At 37.6% G+C, this 17,289-nt stretch overlaps 1 protein-coding gene across 3 annotated transcripts in view; it reads right to left on the bottom strand.

Annotated features, from left to right (window-relative positions):
* The window catches only part of LOC149784342 (kelch-like protein 18), a 36,016-nt gene extending 26,962 nt beyond the window's left edge, over window positions 1–9,054 (bottom strand). The window contains exons 1-2 of one of the 3 annotated variants that reach the window (XM_089932390.1): window positions 8,924–9,054; window positions 6,222–6,669 (exon numbers count right to left, since the gene is read on the bottom strand). In XM_089932390.1, the coding sequence (XP_089788516.1) occupies window positions 6,222–6,621 (400 nt within the window). In that variant the 5' untranslated portion in view covers window positions 6,622–6,669; window positions 8,924–9,054. Of the gene's footprint in view, window positions 1–6,221; window positions 6,670–8,451 lie in introns of all 3 variants that reach the window. The other 2 variants (XM_089932389.1, XM_089932388.1) reach the window with 2 other exon arrangements.
* Between the last annotated feature and the right edge of the window lie 8,235 nt (window positions 9,055–17,289).

A 17,289-nucleotide genomic window follows, 5' to 3' on the forward strand; every position in this document is an offset into this window, starting at 1 on the left:
CAGGAGTCCAAGTGCACTGTAGTACAAACTTTAGAAAGACAGGAGTCCAAGTGCACTTCAGTACAAACTTTAGACAAACAGGAGTCAAAGTGCACTGTAGTACAAACTTTAGACAGACAGAAGTCCAAGTGCACTGTAGTACAAGCTTTAGACAGACAGGAGTCAAAGTGTACTGTAGTACAAACTTTAGACAGACAGGAGTCCAAGTGCACCGTAGTACAAACTTTAGACAGACAGGAGTCAAAGTGCACTGTAGTACAAACTTTAGACAGACAGGAGTCCAAGTGCACCGTAGTACAAACTTTAGACAGACAGGAGTCAAAGTGCACTGTAGTACAAACTTTAGACAGACAGAAGTCCAAGTGCACTGTAGTAAACTTTAGACAGACAGAAGTCCAAGTGCACTGTAGTAAACTTTAGACAGACAGAAGTCCAAGTGCACTGTAGTAAACTTTAGACAGACAGAAGTCCATGTGCACTGTAGTAAACTTTAGACAGACAGGAGTCCAAGTGCACTGTAGTACAAACTTTAGACAGACAGGAGTCAAAGTGCACTGTAGTACAAACTTTAGACAGACAGGAGTCCAAGTGCACCGTAGTACAAACTTTAGACAGACAGGAGTCCAAGTGCACTGTAGTACAAACTTTAGACAAACAGGAGTCAAAGTGCACTTTAGTACAAACTTTACTTTAGACAGACAGGAGTCCAAGTGCATTTCAGTACAAACTTTAGACAAACAGGAGTTAAAGTGCATTGTAGTACAAACTTTAGACAGACAGGAGTCAAAGTGCACTGTAGTACAAACTTTAGACAGACAGGAGTCCAAGTGCACTTCAGTACAAACTTTAGACAGACAGGAGTCCAAGTGCACTGTAGTACAAACTTTAGACAGACAGGAGTCCAAGTGTACTGCAGCACAAACTTTAGCCATATCAGAAATATTGCACAAAAGTTTCAATTGAATACATACGTGTTATGACCCTAGGTCTTAAAATAAGTAACAGAAATAAAGTGAAACCAACAATTTAAAGTGAAATCAACAATGTATTTCTTTAAGTTACAAATGAAAAAATTAAGAAACACAATTTTGCGAATTAAATCTCAAATAACTCCATATGTCCAATCAGTCCAAAAACATAAATTGTTCCGAATAAATTCCAATAGTCTTGAATGTCATGATTAATATAATGATGCAATCCAGAATTTCTTTGAATGAGTTCATAAAAATGCCAAAATAAAGTGTCCAGAGTCAACGAGCAATTAGTAATTCCAAAGAATATTTAAATAATTCCTATAGAATATACCTGAATAAACTGTAAACTCTGATAACAAATGGATTTCAGAGACTGATCTTAGAAGAGGAATGAATTCTTTGTTTACCAGGTCCATATATATACATACTGCACTTGGCCTAGATGTGAGTCATTTTCTAATGACAAATTCCATCAAATTGTAAACAAGTTTGTTTCTTATCTTACAGTACAATCTACAATAATGCATAAAAGGTAAGCACATAATATAAATATATTACAATAAATAGATGTAAAAGCTTTGTTGGATGAATAATGCCACAGATTGAAAGATTTGTGACTTGAATACAGGCACTGATGAAAGAACTCTGACTTCAATACAGTCACTAATATGTAGGTTTGTGACATAAAAAACAGTCGTTGATGTTGAAGCTAACTGACTTTGTGACTTACCAAAACATTAACACAGGATCTTGACATTGTTGCCACTGCAGCCTTCACTATCAGGCAAGTTAAATCTAAGACATAACATTCACAGGGAAGACTAAACACATTTACCAGAATGCCAAGATAATTTCTATGTACAATACTAATTGATGAATGAAATGATGGATAGTCAGTCATATGTGATGCAGCTTGGCCTCTATTCCATAATACTCACCTAAGCAAATTTAAAATACCATAACATTCACTTTTAGTTGCTAATTCCCATATTATAGTACACCATAAAATATAATTTTACTTCCAGATTGAAGCACTGATCAAGCACAGAAGAATAAAAACCTATTCTTATGCTATAACAGTTACCCCCAGAAAAATATCAATTTTTGACTGCAAAAACAGTCATTGTTTATACATTTCTTTAATGTTTGAATTAAGAATCATGATCTTTTAATATGTTTAACAGGCAGACATATAAACCATGTTGAATTACCTTGGTTTTCATTTGAGATGTGTGTCAACAAAACTCTGAATCTGCTGAGTAAGCATTTTAGAACTAAAAAGCATAGGTAGAATTTGAATTATCTGAAAGTGAAGGTACTCTGAAGGCTGAATATTTCAGGACAAATCACAGAAATCATCCATCTACAGGATCCTCAATTTCAAGAGAACAAGGGTACAAAACATTCATCCTCAAATGTATACATAGACCTGTTCTGAGATTAACATTTGAAGGCTCCTGTGTGTTGATCTTATTATCAGCAAAATAGCTACAACATGGAAACCTCTTATCAAATTTACAGTAAAAGGACACTCCTCCTAGTGCTGAGGTGTGTTGATGGCTTAATCAATACATCCAACATTACATTGTAAGACCGATAAATTACACCCAAATTAACATCTAAGGAAAAATAAACATTACAAATGCAGGGAATTTAGAACAAATTGAAATGTCATTCATGAAGGGAAAATGTTTATGACTTACCACATGTACTTGTAAGTCAATGTATTTTTACTGAAAATTTGATTCATTCAGAGTAGTGGTTGTCTGCAATTAAGCAGAATATACAATCTTGGAAAATAGCTGTCTGAAGTATGTACAAATACTATAAATTAAAAATATCTTTACATTTTCAAGCCACTATTCCCATTCAGAAATGCATATATGGTATGCACTGTTGTTTATCTGTTTCATAATGATGTTCGGTACAATACTTGTATCTAGTTATCTGGATTTTAGTAATCTGAAAACATTACCTGTAAATTAAATATAACCCACTGCAATGTAAAGTCTACATCAATGTTGTTTATCATAGGTGTTTACAAGTAAGTATAATGCTTCCATTTTCACACAAGTCTGAACAAACCTGTATTAGTATATTTGGTATTTTGCTGAATAAACACTGTTTTATGCAATAAAAGTTTTTACTTATTCTGTATTTTCCTTTCGATAAGTCAGATCAAATTCCCAAGTGATATTTCCAAGTTGTTTCCCAGAGCACGTTGCCAATAAGCCCAAGACTTGTAAAGGCAACTTTAACTTTATTTTAAAGTTGACAATTCCTTTGTCAGTGGTCCCGAGTTTGATACTTGTTTAGTGCCAAATAGAGTTCTACAACTTCCTGTGCATGTTTGCACATAATCCTTTAGCTTGTAAAGGCAGCACCCTCTTTGTTTTCCCATGTGACAACCCTTTGATAGTGCAGCCAGTCTGATACTTGTTCAGCAACAAGTAACTGAAGGTGATTATTTGAACTCTCTGTGATCTCGAAGCATAACTGATACTTGTTCATCTGCAGCATTTAATATATTTCAGGCTGTATGATTAAAGTGTCACGTACAGAGTCCAAGCTCAGTCTCCACATAAGCACCTGCATGACAGTAAAGTCACTCCCTATTTTTGATTTCCAGCTGATGATTGTGGATTTCAGAACTTTATTTAGACAAACTGAGACAATGAGGATTAATTCTTGGGCTTTGTACCAAATGACATTAGACTGTTAGTGTGATTTCAATTTATAATGTACGTTTAGCAATTTTTCAGTCAGATCTCTACAATATCTGCGATGTGGCAGTTTACAGTAATGTCTAGCACTGGGCAATCATGCTACTGACATATAGCATGATGTTCCACCCAGTCACATTATCCTGACACCAGGCCTACCAGTCCTAACACTAATCACTTAATGCTGAGCGCCTGGTGAGGCAGCTGCCAGTACCATTTTTTTTAAGTCTTTGGTATGACTTGGCCTGGGTTTGAACCTGCGATCTCCTGCATCCAAGGTGGATGCTCTAACCACAAGGCCACCAGAGTGGTGTCATTAGATTGTGACATTTATTGGATACTGTGGATCACAAAAAGTGCTGATCTGACTTTCATTGTTTATTTGTAAAATGTGTGGAATTAATGCATTATGGGGCATTGTAAATTGAACCATTTTGGGCTATTATTTCATACTGTATCTGACCTATAGTAGAATTCATAGATTTAGCCTAGAAATGGATCTAAAATGTCAAGCATTATGGATTTATATCAACTTTATGATATAAACGTGGGCAAAATGCAAGTTGTCAATTTATTTGTAACATATTCCACTCAACAAATTAATTGCATTTTACACTTTCTTGTGTTTATTTTTCCTATCTATATATCTATATATCCAGTTGGGCTTGTTTATTTGTCAAAAGTACAAATCTGATTTACTGATGACAAGTCACCCATTCATATGAATCTAACTTGCAAGATACACCCTGAGTTTTTGTGCCCTTAAAATGGGGGGTGGGGGCCACATGTAATGGAGTCAATTTGTAATTTAGTATATATGGCAATGGGCAGAGGCCAAGAACTGCATACATGCCAACCCCTGGCAAGGAAAAAGTGTAATCCAAGTGGACAAAAAGAGTAATCCGAGCAGAAAGAGTAATCCACATTAACACGATAAAAATTCAATGAGCATATGTACAAAATGATTTATTTATCCCTCTGGAATTTTAAAGAACCAATATTCCTTTCATAACCTGACAAAGAAGAGGAAATTTATATCATACAGTTATTGGGTCTTTTAGCTGGGAAATAAGATGAAAAAATCAACTCTGTCCATATGAATTACATTGTCAGGTAGAGTGGAGTGCCAACTTGAAACTTCAGGAGTTCTTCTAATTTATCAGCAGTTTTCCTGCAACATGGTGCATCACATGACAGAGACAACCTGATATGTACAATGAAGGAGACATTTTTCAAAATATAGAATGCAACTCGTTTATAAATTCCAGTCATCACTGATGCAGTATCAGCTTAAAACCCTATACAATTATGCCAACTTAAGATTATTCAAAGCATTATCAAGCAAATAAATTACAAACATTATCCAGTGGAATCTACTGTTAATTCTGGTAATGAAAGAAGAGCACTCTGACTTTACCCTTTACTTTGTCAAAGTCTCTTACACAGACTGGGTACAACTTTTTGTCACAATCACTACTCCTGTCTGTTGCAATACTAAATCACCCAATTTTCATGGCTTCTGCAATTTTAAGTGAAGTATCTTCTGCTAAACACCTAATAATATTGGATGATTTTGTTCTTGCACATGCATATTTTCTGCAATTTTGGAATCAGTAAACATCCGTCTGAACACAGGACCAATCTAGTCTTCTACCGCTAGAGGTTGTCCGTGTTTTATTAAGAACTCGGTAGATAATGCATCTGCATTTATAAAATTCATGTCCACAATATAGTTCTGCTGTATAAAAAGAAGTTACCTCAGTACTAAAGTTAGTAAATGAGATAATTCAAGGTTTCTTGTTTTACCACCATGACCAATAATAAAATCCTTTCCACGAAGCGATGCAAGGTGCATGAAGATCACTAAAATGGAACGCTGTATTGTGCAATTCATGCATTCATCTCTAAATCAGGTTTTCGTCATTTCCTAAACCATCTGAGAAATTATTTAAAAAATATTTTTGCTCTAAGACGCATTAACTAAAATAAACCTGACTTGACTTTTAGCGCCAAATACCTACAGACTGGTTCTGTTCTGAATTAGAACAAAGAATCTGCGATCAAAGATTAAAAAAGTTAGAAAACCAGTTTGTTCTCTCCTAAGTAAGCTATACAGCTGCTATAAATAGAAACCAAGGTCAAAAGTTCAAAGAAGAAATGATCATGTTTCTTGAAGTAGGGCAACTGCTATAAATAGAATATAATACTGTTAGCAAAGTGCATGCAAGTCTTCGGACAAGTGTACTCTTATGTCGTTGTTACATAGCCATCTTTCCTAGAATACGGTCTGTGGGATTATTGGGATGTTAATAAAAATGAGAAAACAAATTATTAATTTTTTCAGAGGAGGATATATTGAAAATGCGTAATCCAATTGCAGTTATGTGTAATGCGTAATTTGGTGAAAAAAAGCGTAATGATTAGGCCAAAAGCATAATGGTTGGCATGTATGGATATGGAGTCCTCTTATATTTCTATTTAGCTCAATTACTGTGAAAGATATTTAAGAACCAGTCCTACTGACCCAGGCTATTGGCTGAAGTCAGCTGGAGCTGCAGGAACTGTGAGCATAATGTCCTGAGTGAATTCAGACCAAGTAGGCTTGCCCCCTGCAATATCCTCTGTACATTGCCAACAGTAATCTCTATTGTACTTGTATACATGAATTCAATTAGCTGTTCCATTGTTTTAGCCTCAATGCCCTGAATTTCTACATAGTCCTGGTCAGTTTCAAGCATTCCATTTGTAAACATTGCACGTAGATAAGGACTACATCCAGCCAACACAACCTTGTGTGCAGGAAACTTGGCATCATCAACACATATAATCACATCACATAGGAATCCTCCCTCTCGAAGTTCATGCATCACTTGAAAGGCATTCTTGGCATGGGACTGAATCGAACAAGTTCGCGATTCAATCATGGCCTGGATTTTCTGGTATAACTATCAGCTCTGATTTATATTCTGTTGCTGAAAACACAAAGCATAAATCAGTGGATATAAAAGAACTTTAATGTAAATGTGAAACTGCCTTCAACACATGCTCACAATGTATAAAAACTGTTAAAATGCACTATCAGTAAGTTCTGTGTACACAAGAATTCTTGGTATATCCCTGATATGGTTTGAATCAACACTAAATATTAGTTTCTTTCAGCAACATACTCATGTGACTTAGAGAAATCTATGCCATGTCTAAATCTATGTCTTATTACAAGGTATTTTATTTCGTGCAACATAAAACAGGTAAAACCAACTGGAACAATTATTTAATTTATGACTTACACCATATTACTAAAACACAGTTGAACTAGTTGATAAAAAACACTCATTAACTTTGACTAAGAATATTTGTGATGATGTGGTATTAAATTTAAATTCAGTATCAACTTAAATTATTATGTAAAAACATCCTGACTATAATTTCATAAAGAGACATCAATTAGTCATCTATGAAGGTTTCACTTCAACTCAATTAAATATCTCCCACTTATCAAAATCTGAAGGATATATCCTACCTTACTCAACAATAAGAAACTTATAAGGGAGGCAGGCATTTTACATTCAATCTGTTGATGACATTTGTAATATTATTTGCAACATTTTAAAAATAAACAATTGTTCAGATAAGGACTGACACCATTTGCAATATTCATGAATAAACATGGACTATAAATGATCATCATCTATATGCGCAATGTTAGAAAACTGTATGTAAGGCAGACAACAAAGTGAAGGCAATGTTATTTAATGATCTGAAGAGTCAACTGATTACACTGAATAAACAATGATGATGCTGATTAAACATTAAAATGAATCCAATATATATTTTAACCAGACTTGTTATTTTCTTCTGTTTATACTATCCCATACCAAGGTGATTTACTCTGGGTTATCAATGTTACTAAAAGCAAACCAATACTGCAATGTTACAAAAATCTCTTATAAGACTTAGATCGGCATGAAGCTTAGGGGGTATCTGACTTTCCTCAGGGACATTTTGATTTTTATCTATTTTTGTCCATTTTAGAATGGAAGAAAATCCTAATAGCTGAGTCATCTGTGCGAAAGATTCATTTTTTTTGTTGAACTTATCTTTTGTTTCAGTTGTCTCTACAAGTGAGTATCATATAGTGTCTGGGCTATGGAAAAAAGATGTAATTCGATGATAAGGATACAAAATCACCTGTTCATTTTTAGTCACTTATCATAGCTTCGGTCAACTGAGTAATAACAGGCGTACATGAAACCTAACTTCATTAACACCAATCAAAGATAGTTATTTTAAATTCATATACAATGTTTGGAAAACTCAAATTTTATTATGTACCACATTTAGAGTACACTAAGATACTTTTCTTACTATTCTTCCCCATAATATGATTTATCCTGTTTATCTTAGACAGAAAAACACCTGTGGAATAGTCACCAAATCAGCTATAGTTCTTTGTCATGTGCAGATATGCTTTAGTTTTCAAATGATTATCCAATGTGTGTAATGCTAATGGCAACTTTACATACTTTATTACCAAGCACAAGGCTGCAGATGAACCTGATGATTGTAAGACTGGTAGACAGAAGATAACTAAAGGATCGAATTCAAATGAGAACACCAAACAAACTAAGACATTCATGGAATGAATCATGGAATCTGCCAATTCCAATGGAAGCAAAATTCAGTCATGTTGATTAAGGACTTAATGAAAAATCGAATACACACTGAAGTTCCTAAAAACAAAAACCTCAATATACCTGAATCTCCTGAAAACCAAATTTTCTGTGTCCCAGATGTTTCCTTCTTTAATATCACCATTTCTTTCAGTAAACCAAACCATCTCAACTCAGAACAACGAAATAAACTTTGATCCCAAATTTCAATTTTACACTTTAAAAAACCAAATATTGCCCACAGGAGCTCGTATCGTTGCTTAGAATACAATTTTCAGTCATACATTAATATAAAATAATATTATAATTACGTTATACTATATGTATGCCTGAGAGTTAAACTGTTAGAAACGATGAGATCTCCAATGGTATTGCCCCTCTCGTCAACATGACTGCCTTAAAATTTTACAAAAGTTCATCATAAATCACTGTAAGTTCCAACTATACTTGTTCAGCAAGATTACTTTCACTTACTAAAACAATTAATAAGTAAAAAAAGGAAGCCTTTTTGTGCTGAAAAGTGAGAAAACAATTAAACTGTAATGGCATTTATTACTCCCATTGTTGACGTTTTCCTAAGCAGTACTTCCGTTGACACGGTGATGGCGTAGAATTTGCGTTATACCGATGTTATCCCGCTGTAAAGGCTGGTCTTTGAGCCAATTGTGTGTGTGTGTGTGTGTGTGTTATTTGGATGTTTAAAGTAGCTTTAAAAAATGGTCAATCATATCGCTACGATGTCTGCAGCGTGGCAGTTTATAGTGATGTCTAGCAATGGGGCATCATGTCCCACCCAATCGCATCTTTACACAAGACCGACCAGCCTAACACTAACCTCTTAATGCTGAGCATCAAGCGAGGCACCAGCTAGTACCATTTCTATAAATCTTTGGTATGACTCAGCCGAGGTTCGAACCAACATCGATCTGAGCAAGATATTAATAGTTTTGACCTCTTTAACGATAGAATATTTGAGTACATTGAACAAGTAAAGCAAGGAGACTAAAAGAAGAAAAAATGAAGCAGCAACTTGAAAAAGCAATGGCAGAATGGAAATCAGCCTCAAGAACATGGAAGAAATGAAGGCAAATAAAACAACAAGTGAAGTAGGAGCAACTGGAAATTTTCTTGTTACTCGAAAAAGTGATCTTATTACTCCATGTCCAAATAATATCCTTGCTGATGTAGAAAGATTAGAAATTCTGATTGGCGGAAGACGAGCCGGTAATAATCCCCCAGAAATTATTGATGAAGCAGCTGATATTTGTCAACGATTATTTACAGGAGGTATAATGGACATTAATGTGTTTTGGTCCCTCGTCGATGCAATCGTTGATGTTTACCGCAGTGATTGAGGATATGCAGTTAGTTAAATGAGAAGAAAATAAGATGATCATAGATAATACTCAACGTGGACCGATCATAGCAAGGGAGATAAATTCACGATTACCAACATATAAGGTTATCTACCGAAATGGACTCGGTGATGTTGTTCAGCGTATTTTCAGAAGGATAGCCCCAAAAGCAATACCGATTGCAAAACAATTATCAGCGAAAGCTTTTGACGTTCTTCGTGATAAGATATTGGTGTATTTGGTGATGTTGCTAGTAAAGCATTCTCAGCAATCAAGGATAGACTAGCACGATTAATACGATGAAAACCTCAGCCAGTAAAATTATCCAGTATCGAAGTTATGCCTTAATATGTCAGTAAAATAATAAATCAAGCTGCAAATCAAAAGTTATAAGAGTTGTCAGGTGTACCCCTGTCCGAAAAAGGAAAACATAACTGCTGGTCTTATATCGTGTGGTAGAAACATAACATCTGCTTGATGAACTTCATTGGGAGCGCTGACATCAAAATGTGCGTGCTGAATTTGTTTTGGTGGTGGTAGATAATTGGCCATATTGCCTGTCGTGCTAACCATTTTGCAGCAACAGAACGTGTGACATTTTCTCCATCAGCAAGTTTACTAATCGCTGCTCTACCACTCCAATATCCTCTTTAGGCTATAATAAATCGATTCCGATATTATAATGATAATTAGTTGATTAATTACTGGCTCCTTGCACTAATTTACCTTTTCATCGCATATTTTACTAGGAAGCTAGCAAGTTTTTCCTCTGAGATTTTTTATTTAAAAAAATGGAATTTAACGAGTGAAACAACTTCACATGCGTAATATTTCTTTGTTGCACATCCTTATTTTTATACGCTACATCATGAACGTGAGTAGTGAAGGGGGATGATCGAGCGCCAATGGGAAAATACATTACAGACCACCATCCTCGGGACGATATAGCGTCAAGATTTATAGCGTAAATGGGAATTATCATTACAGACCTCCCCCCTTGGGACTGTATAGTGTCAAGATGTATAGCGACCATGGGAAAACACATTACATGTAAGGTGATGTCACAGGACTGAAGATTGGTAACAATGTAGCACGGGGCTGACCTCAATTGGGGCCAAAGATCGGGAAAAAAAACCTAAAACGTTTTGGCGGGACAGAGACACAGAGAACACATGCAACAGACAACATACAAACACAACTATATAATCGACTAATACATTTTTAGGCAAAAAAGAAAATCTTTTCGAGGCACATGACTGGCCCTGAAAAGGGCCTTGGGGTTTATGTTAACATCATTCCGTTAACATAGAGGGAACAGAAGAAGGGAATGAACCGAACGGGGTTATTTATAGTGGAAGAGCGGTCGAAACGGAATTAGTTTATTCACCAATCCTAACACTTGTTACAAAATTCAGTCACAGTGTGGAGTCTGTCTTCCAATCCAAAGAGAGCTGACTGTGACGTCACATTCCCTATATAGGTGCGCTAGCGTCTGTGAGCAGTCAATCCATGCGACAGCGTTTTCAAACATGACGGAAACTAAGAAGACGATGAGTTGGGGTGCACCAGACGTGGAGACGAGAAGCGATGGCATAGCAGCGGCTACCAAAGTCAACACAGTCCTATTCCAGAAGAGGTCGATTTTAATTGGGATTTAGTCGATTTTCTTTCTTCTTCGCAAGAATTTGTACAAGTACCAGTATCTTCGCTGCATTCTCCTTCCTTACCACATTTTGAGGATTTTAAAAAGATACAGAAAGAAGAATTGGAGAAAATTTTATTTCAGCAGAAAGAAGCAGAACAAGCTTTTCTCCTTCAACAGCAACAACAAGAAGAAGAGGCAAGAAGAAGGAAACGACAAGAAGAAGAAGAAGAAGCAGCGAAGAAACAAGGTCTAGCAGAGAAGGAGGACAGTGAAAGTCAAACGGTGACGGTACTCTTAGACATTTTGACAAGAGTTAAGGAGTCTGAAACAAATGTATCAGGCTTCTTTAATACGACCCAAGAGAGAAAGACCTTCCCGGGCCAAACAACCCAACCCTGTTACTACGCCTGCGATACCTCCCCTAGTGATTTCTACCAAGTCATCATCGACAGGAGCCAGTCCAAAAGTAGGCCTTGGCCGATGCAAAGGCTTAAGGCAGTTGAAACTGATTACATCACGTTCCTGAGCTTGTTATTTAAACAAATACTAAACGGTCCTTTTCAGGGCCACCCACTTCTCTCAAAAAGAGATATTATTTCAATTGCCAAAATCAATTAAAACTAAAAATCCCTTTTTTTTACCCATGATGTACGTGAGTAGTTAAGTGGGCCACCATAGCCTCAATGGGAATTAGCATTACAGACCCCCCCCCCCCCGGGCCACTATAGCCTCAATGGAAATTTAACATGGAGAAAAATCGTGGGCCACTATAGCCTCAAGGGGAATTTAACATGGGAAATAGTCTTGGGCTACTCTAGCCTCAAGGGGAATTGAACATGGGAAAAAGTCTTGGGCCACTATAGCCTCAAGGGGAATTGAACATGGGATTTTTTTTTTTTTTTTTTAAATTTTTTTTTTAAAAAAAGGGGTAGGCAATGGAAAGTCATTCTCTTTTCGAGAAATATGGGTGGCCCTGAAAAGGGCCTTTGGGTTTTTTTTCTTCTTCTTCTAACTCCTTAACTTCTTCCACCATCCTCTTATTTTTTCCATCATTCCTTTCTTCTTCTTTTCTGTTTCCGGCATCCAGTCCGGGTGACCCATGGCTCAGAACTTCTCTTGGATTTTCATCCAGTTAGCGTTTAGTTTCTCTAGTTCTTCCTTTTTCTTTCTATTTTCTTCTTCTTTTCTTTCCTTTGACCACTTTTCTTTGATCTTCTTGACCTCTTCGGTCAGTACATTCCTCATTACTTCTTCCACTTTCTTAAGCTTGTCTAAGCCCCACTTCACAAAAGACCAATCTGTCCATTCTAAATGTCTTCTAAAAAACACCTTACACTCGTCACATAAACTATCGCTTCTTTCAACTTACCCACTTTCACATACGGTGGGTTAATTAAACCTCTGATTCTCTTCTCCTCATCCTCTATCATTTCTTTTACAATATCGATGGCTAAGTGGAGGCTGGTTACTTGTCTTGAGACGAAGTCTTTTGTCACTGCATGCCACCATTCCTGTTCAAGCCTTTCTGCTACATTCAATCCATCCACCATCCAATACCAACTTCCCATAAGGTTGTTATACAAAGCTGAAGCTACTGGCATCTTCTTGTTTGTTTATTCCGTAGAATGGGCTCCAATGGCAAACACTGTTAGTTTTATACTTAAAGCGCGGACGTGATTGAAAACATCCCCCCAAGACATAAAATTGATATTACCTAGATCATGACCAAACAACGCGCGGACGTGAAGGAAAACATCCCCCTACTTTCTCATTTCGTATAATAAAACCCAAACTATACTCTTCACATACGCTAAGAAACAATAAACAAACCCATAATCTACTATTCACACAAACTTACGTGCGCAGTTACAAACACAAACACAAACACAAACACACATACACTCACACTATGAAAAAAGAGTTAGTGTTTATATTCACACTACTCTACCTACACACATTGGTAAATTAATAGTTATTTCTTTTCTAGACTATTGGGTAGCCCTGAAAAGGGCTGTTGGTTTTTTTTGAACTCCAGATGCACCTATCTAATGATGGCACCTTCCTGGCCTGGCGCCACACACGCATCTTCTACTCCAGTCTTTCCAGTTGACTCGTTTGGCTGGGAGCGCAGAGGGAGGATGATTAGCTTCATCACCCCAATCCTCTGTCTCTGGTATCTTGTAAGCCATCCTCTCTCCTATTTTCTTTTCCTCCTCTTCCCTCTGTCTTCTCTCCTCCTCTTCCTTCTTTATTCTTTCCTCTTCTACTATAGCCTCCGCAGCCAGTTCATTTAACAGGCGCCTGACATATTCCAGATGTATCTGGAGTTCAAGAAGTTTGCTTATTCTGGTATTCATTCTGGTGTTGATCAATCAACAAGGGTAGCTAGACTGCCCAGCGAGTTTCAATTTATAGTGAAAGCGCGGACGTGAAGGAAAACATCCCCCTAAATCATAAAATTGATCTTACCTAGATCATGACCAAAACAACGCGCGGACCTAAAAGAAACACTCACTCACTTTTTTATACTACCCATTCCTATTCTAAAAAATTTTTTTTCATTAACCACTTCAATAAACTATCCACATACGCAAAGCAATCCAACCCCAAATCTACTCTCCCACACCTCAAACACCAAAAAAAAAAATCAACTTAATCTACTATCCACACCAACGTACGTGAACGGTTACAAACACAAACACACAAACACAAAACACATACCCTCAAACTATTAAAAAAAGAGTTAGTGTTTATATTCACACTACTCTACCTACACACATTGGCAAATGGATGGTTATTTCTTTTCTAGAGTATTGGGGTAGACCTGAAAAGGGCTGTTTTTTGTTTTTTTGTTTGCTATGGCAATCTTTTAGTTTCTAAGAATGCGATGTCCTCTGAGGATAGACTTTCTGGCAATAGGTCTGCTTCTTCGGAAAGAGAAGAACTCTTTGGTGTCGATACGACAATCGACAAAGCCTCTGTCAGCTTCAGGTTGTTGCTGCTGCTGTTGTTGTTGTTGCTGTTGTTGCTGTTGCTGCTGTCTCTGAAGTCTGTACTTCTCTGTCCATTCTTCTTTCTCCCTGTTCACTTCTTCTCTGAAGAGCTCTTCTATCAGGTCTTCAGTGACTTTTAACATTCTCACATTCTCTATCTCTTCTGGCTTCGGTATCAGACTTGTGTCTGACCCTGTGCAAATTCACGCAGGCTTCGTTTAGCTTAGCTAGTTTGGAGCACATCTTCGTAGGAGGATGAGTCGACAATGGATGGTTAGACTGGAAACTGCCCCGGTTCTTAAAGTCAAAGCGCGGACGTGAAGGAAAACATCCCTCCACGGTTTTCGAGCCGCAACGTTCAGTGAGTGTCATGAGAGGGATAGTAAGAAATTAAAGAGCATGAATCAAACATTCTTATAGCCAAACAAAAGACAAAGGCATTTTTTTTCAAAACACAACATTTTTTATTCAAAAATCACTTAACACTAAACAACAACTCTAACATTTTTTAACAATAATCCAACAATATAACATCAAACAATTTGTTCAAATCACAAATATTTTTTTCAATTTACAGTCTACTTTAAACAGGGCTGACAACGTTGTGAATGAAATTGTGATTTCCACTGTTGGAAGTCATTAGGCCATTGATGGCCACGTCGTTTCCTAGCTTGAGACAAAAGATAAGCATAATGGTCACAAAACCATCGATCTACTTTCACATCGTTTCTAGAAGAAGAACGAGGATCAAAATGAGTCACTAAATGTTCTAAGGAATAGCCCAGGCTGCGATGATGCAGAAAATACACACAATATAGTCCACACACCAAGGAATCTGTGCCTTGTAATTTCACATTATTGAATCGGGTGGTTTGAGCATTTCTTCTCATAAAGTCAATAATATCGTCTTCCAAAGGTTGCAATCCATACGAATCCACACATCCTTCTTGAGGAAAGTAAACGGCTATCCAGTGGGTTCCTGGGAGATGACTGTCGTCCGTGTTGATCACATAAGCTAGATGGTCTTGAGGTTTGCGATGAGGGAGTTTATCTTTAGCACAGACGACAGGATTCCAAGAAGCCGTATACGAACTGTGGTTCAAAAGGTAATAAAGTTCCCAGGTATCCATTGATTTGTATGTTTTTTTCTTCTTCTTCACAGGTAATAATAAGTCGTCAATTCGATCCTGACTTTTTGCTTGAAAATGTCTGACAAATAACCGTTTCTTCGTTTCGTCTCCTCACTCTGATTCAGGAGAGCTTCGATACGATCGATCTCTTGAGTGGTTAATGGTGGACAAGAATGTTCACGCAAGTCTTTATACCACTGGTGCAACACGTCTTTGTCCGAGATGAGACTCCAAGCCTCGTCCAGATACTCGTCCAATTTTTCTTCTTTACTCAACATCAGGCATTTATCGTGTTGAATTTGACTGGGATGATCGTTTTGACATCCATAACACTCTTTCTTCATCAATTCCGTCATTTTTTCGACCAAGTGTTTGGCAAAACAGGAGACTAAATGGGCTTCTTGTTCTGGCCATCTCGACTTCATCATGGCAACTTCTTCGTCTTTGTCTTGGGATTCTCCTTCCACGGTCTCCTCACATTCCATCTCCAAAGTTTCTCCACTAGGTAAAGAGGGATAACAGTCTTCCATGGCTTCTAATAATCTAGAATGACTTCTCTCAAACTGTTGATTTCTATGGTATTATCGAATTCTGCATACAGGATGACGTTCACTGTTGTTGGCAGTTCTTTTGCAAACTGAAGTTCCACACGAATCTGGCCAGATTTTATAGGGTGGAAATGTCCCTCGTCGCTGCCTTGGTCTGGAGTGAAATCGAAAGCCCACAAAGCATAGCCACCTGCGTAATCTTCGTACGTAATGCCGTGACTGGTGTTGGTTTCTAACTGGCCGGGGGCTTCGTACAAGGACAAGTACGATCTCAAGTAATTCATCTTAGTCTCGTCGTCACAAAAGACAGGTTCGAAAGGTCGGGTACACAAGGTTTTGCCATCGCGACTGACTTCGATTTTCTTCACATAAAAGTGATGAAAGTTGAAAGGATTTTGAGCGAAGGCTCCGTTGAAGGCTGAATTCGAGACCATACCAAGGATTAAACGCTTGGGTAACTGTCCCTGAAACAGATGATCTTCGATCATGGAATGCTGTCCAGCAGGAATGGTGAACGTTTTCACCTCCACGCGTCGGATGGGATACTTGGCGGTTGTTCTGCTCAACGTTTGACTAATGTCGTTTCCCACTTTAGGTAACACTTCCACGCGTCGTACGTAGAGTTTGGCCTCCTCGATTTTGCTTTTAGGATTGGCAGCAGCAGTATCAGCCAACAAATGGAAAGTGGCACTGCTACGATTCAGTCTCAAGCGGACATTGACCCCGTTCAGCAAATATTTCTCTTGCAACCACATGTCCAAATGCAAACGATCCATCAGTTCTAAACTCTGTTCACCTAGGATTTTCTTTCGTCTTTTCACAAAGCCGTCATTGTCTTTTTTAATGTGTCAAACTCCTTCGCTTCGTCAGGTTCCCATAGCACACAGGCATTGAGATGAGTATTCTTGGTATCTATTCCGTACGTCAAGAGATTTTCCAGGTAGGCACGTTAAGGGTAAGTATCCTGGGATTCTTGCATGGTCATCATGGTGGGGGGCATGGCAAACAGATCCATTTCCGACTTGGAACAAGCACAAGACTCTCGGTGCATCATTTTGTTCTGTTCTTTCTCAATAATCGAAAACGTCTAAGTCTCGAACGGTTCTTCTTTTCTTGATCTTTCTCGCTTGAAGTCTTGTGAAAGGGTGTTTTCTTCGTCGTCTCTTTCTGCCTTGTCCTTGCTGAATGCTTGACTCGGTAGCGTGCAGGGCATTTATAGGTGTGTCTCGTCGGCCCAAAAGGTCTTTACCC

This window comes from Sinohyriopsis cumingii, chromosome 14, assembly GCF_028554795.1.
Source record: "Sinohyriopsis cumingii isolate HCF-2022 chromosome 14, ASM2855479v2, whole genome shotgun sequence".
NCBI classification, from domain to species: domain Eukaryota; kingdom Metazoa; phylum Mollusca; class Bivalvia; order Unionida; family Unionidae; genus Sinohyriopsis; species Sinohyriopsis cumingii.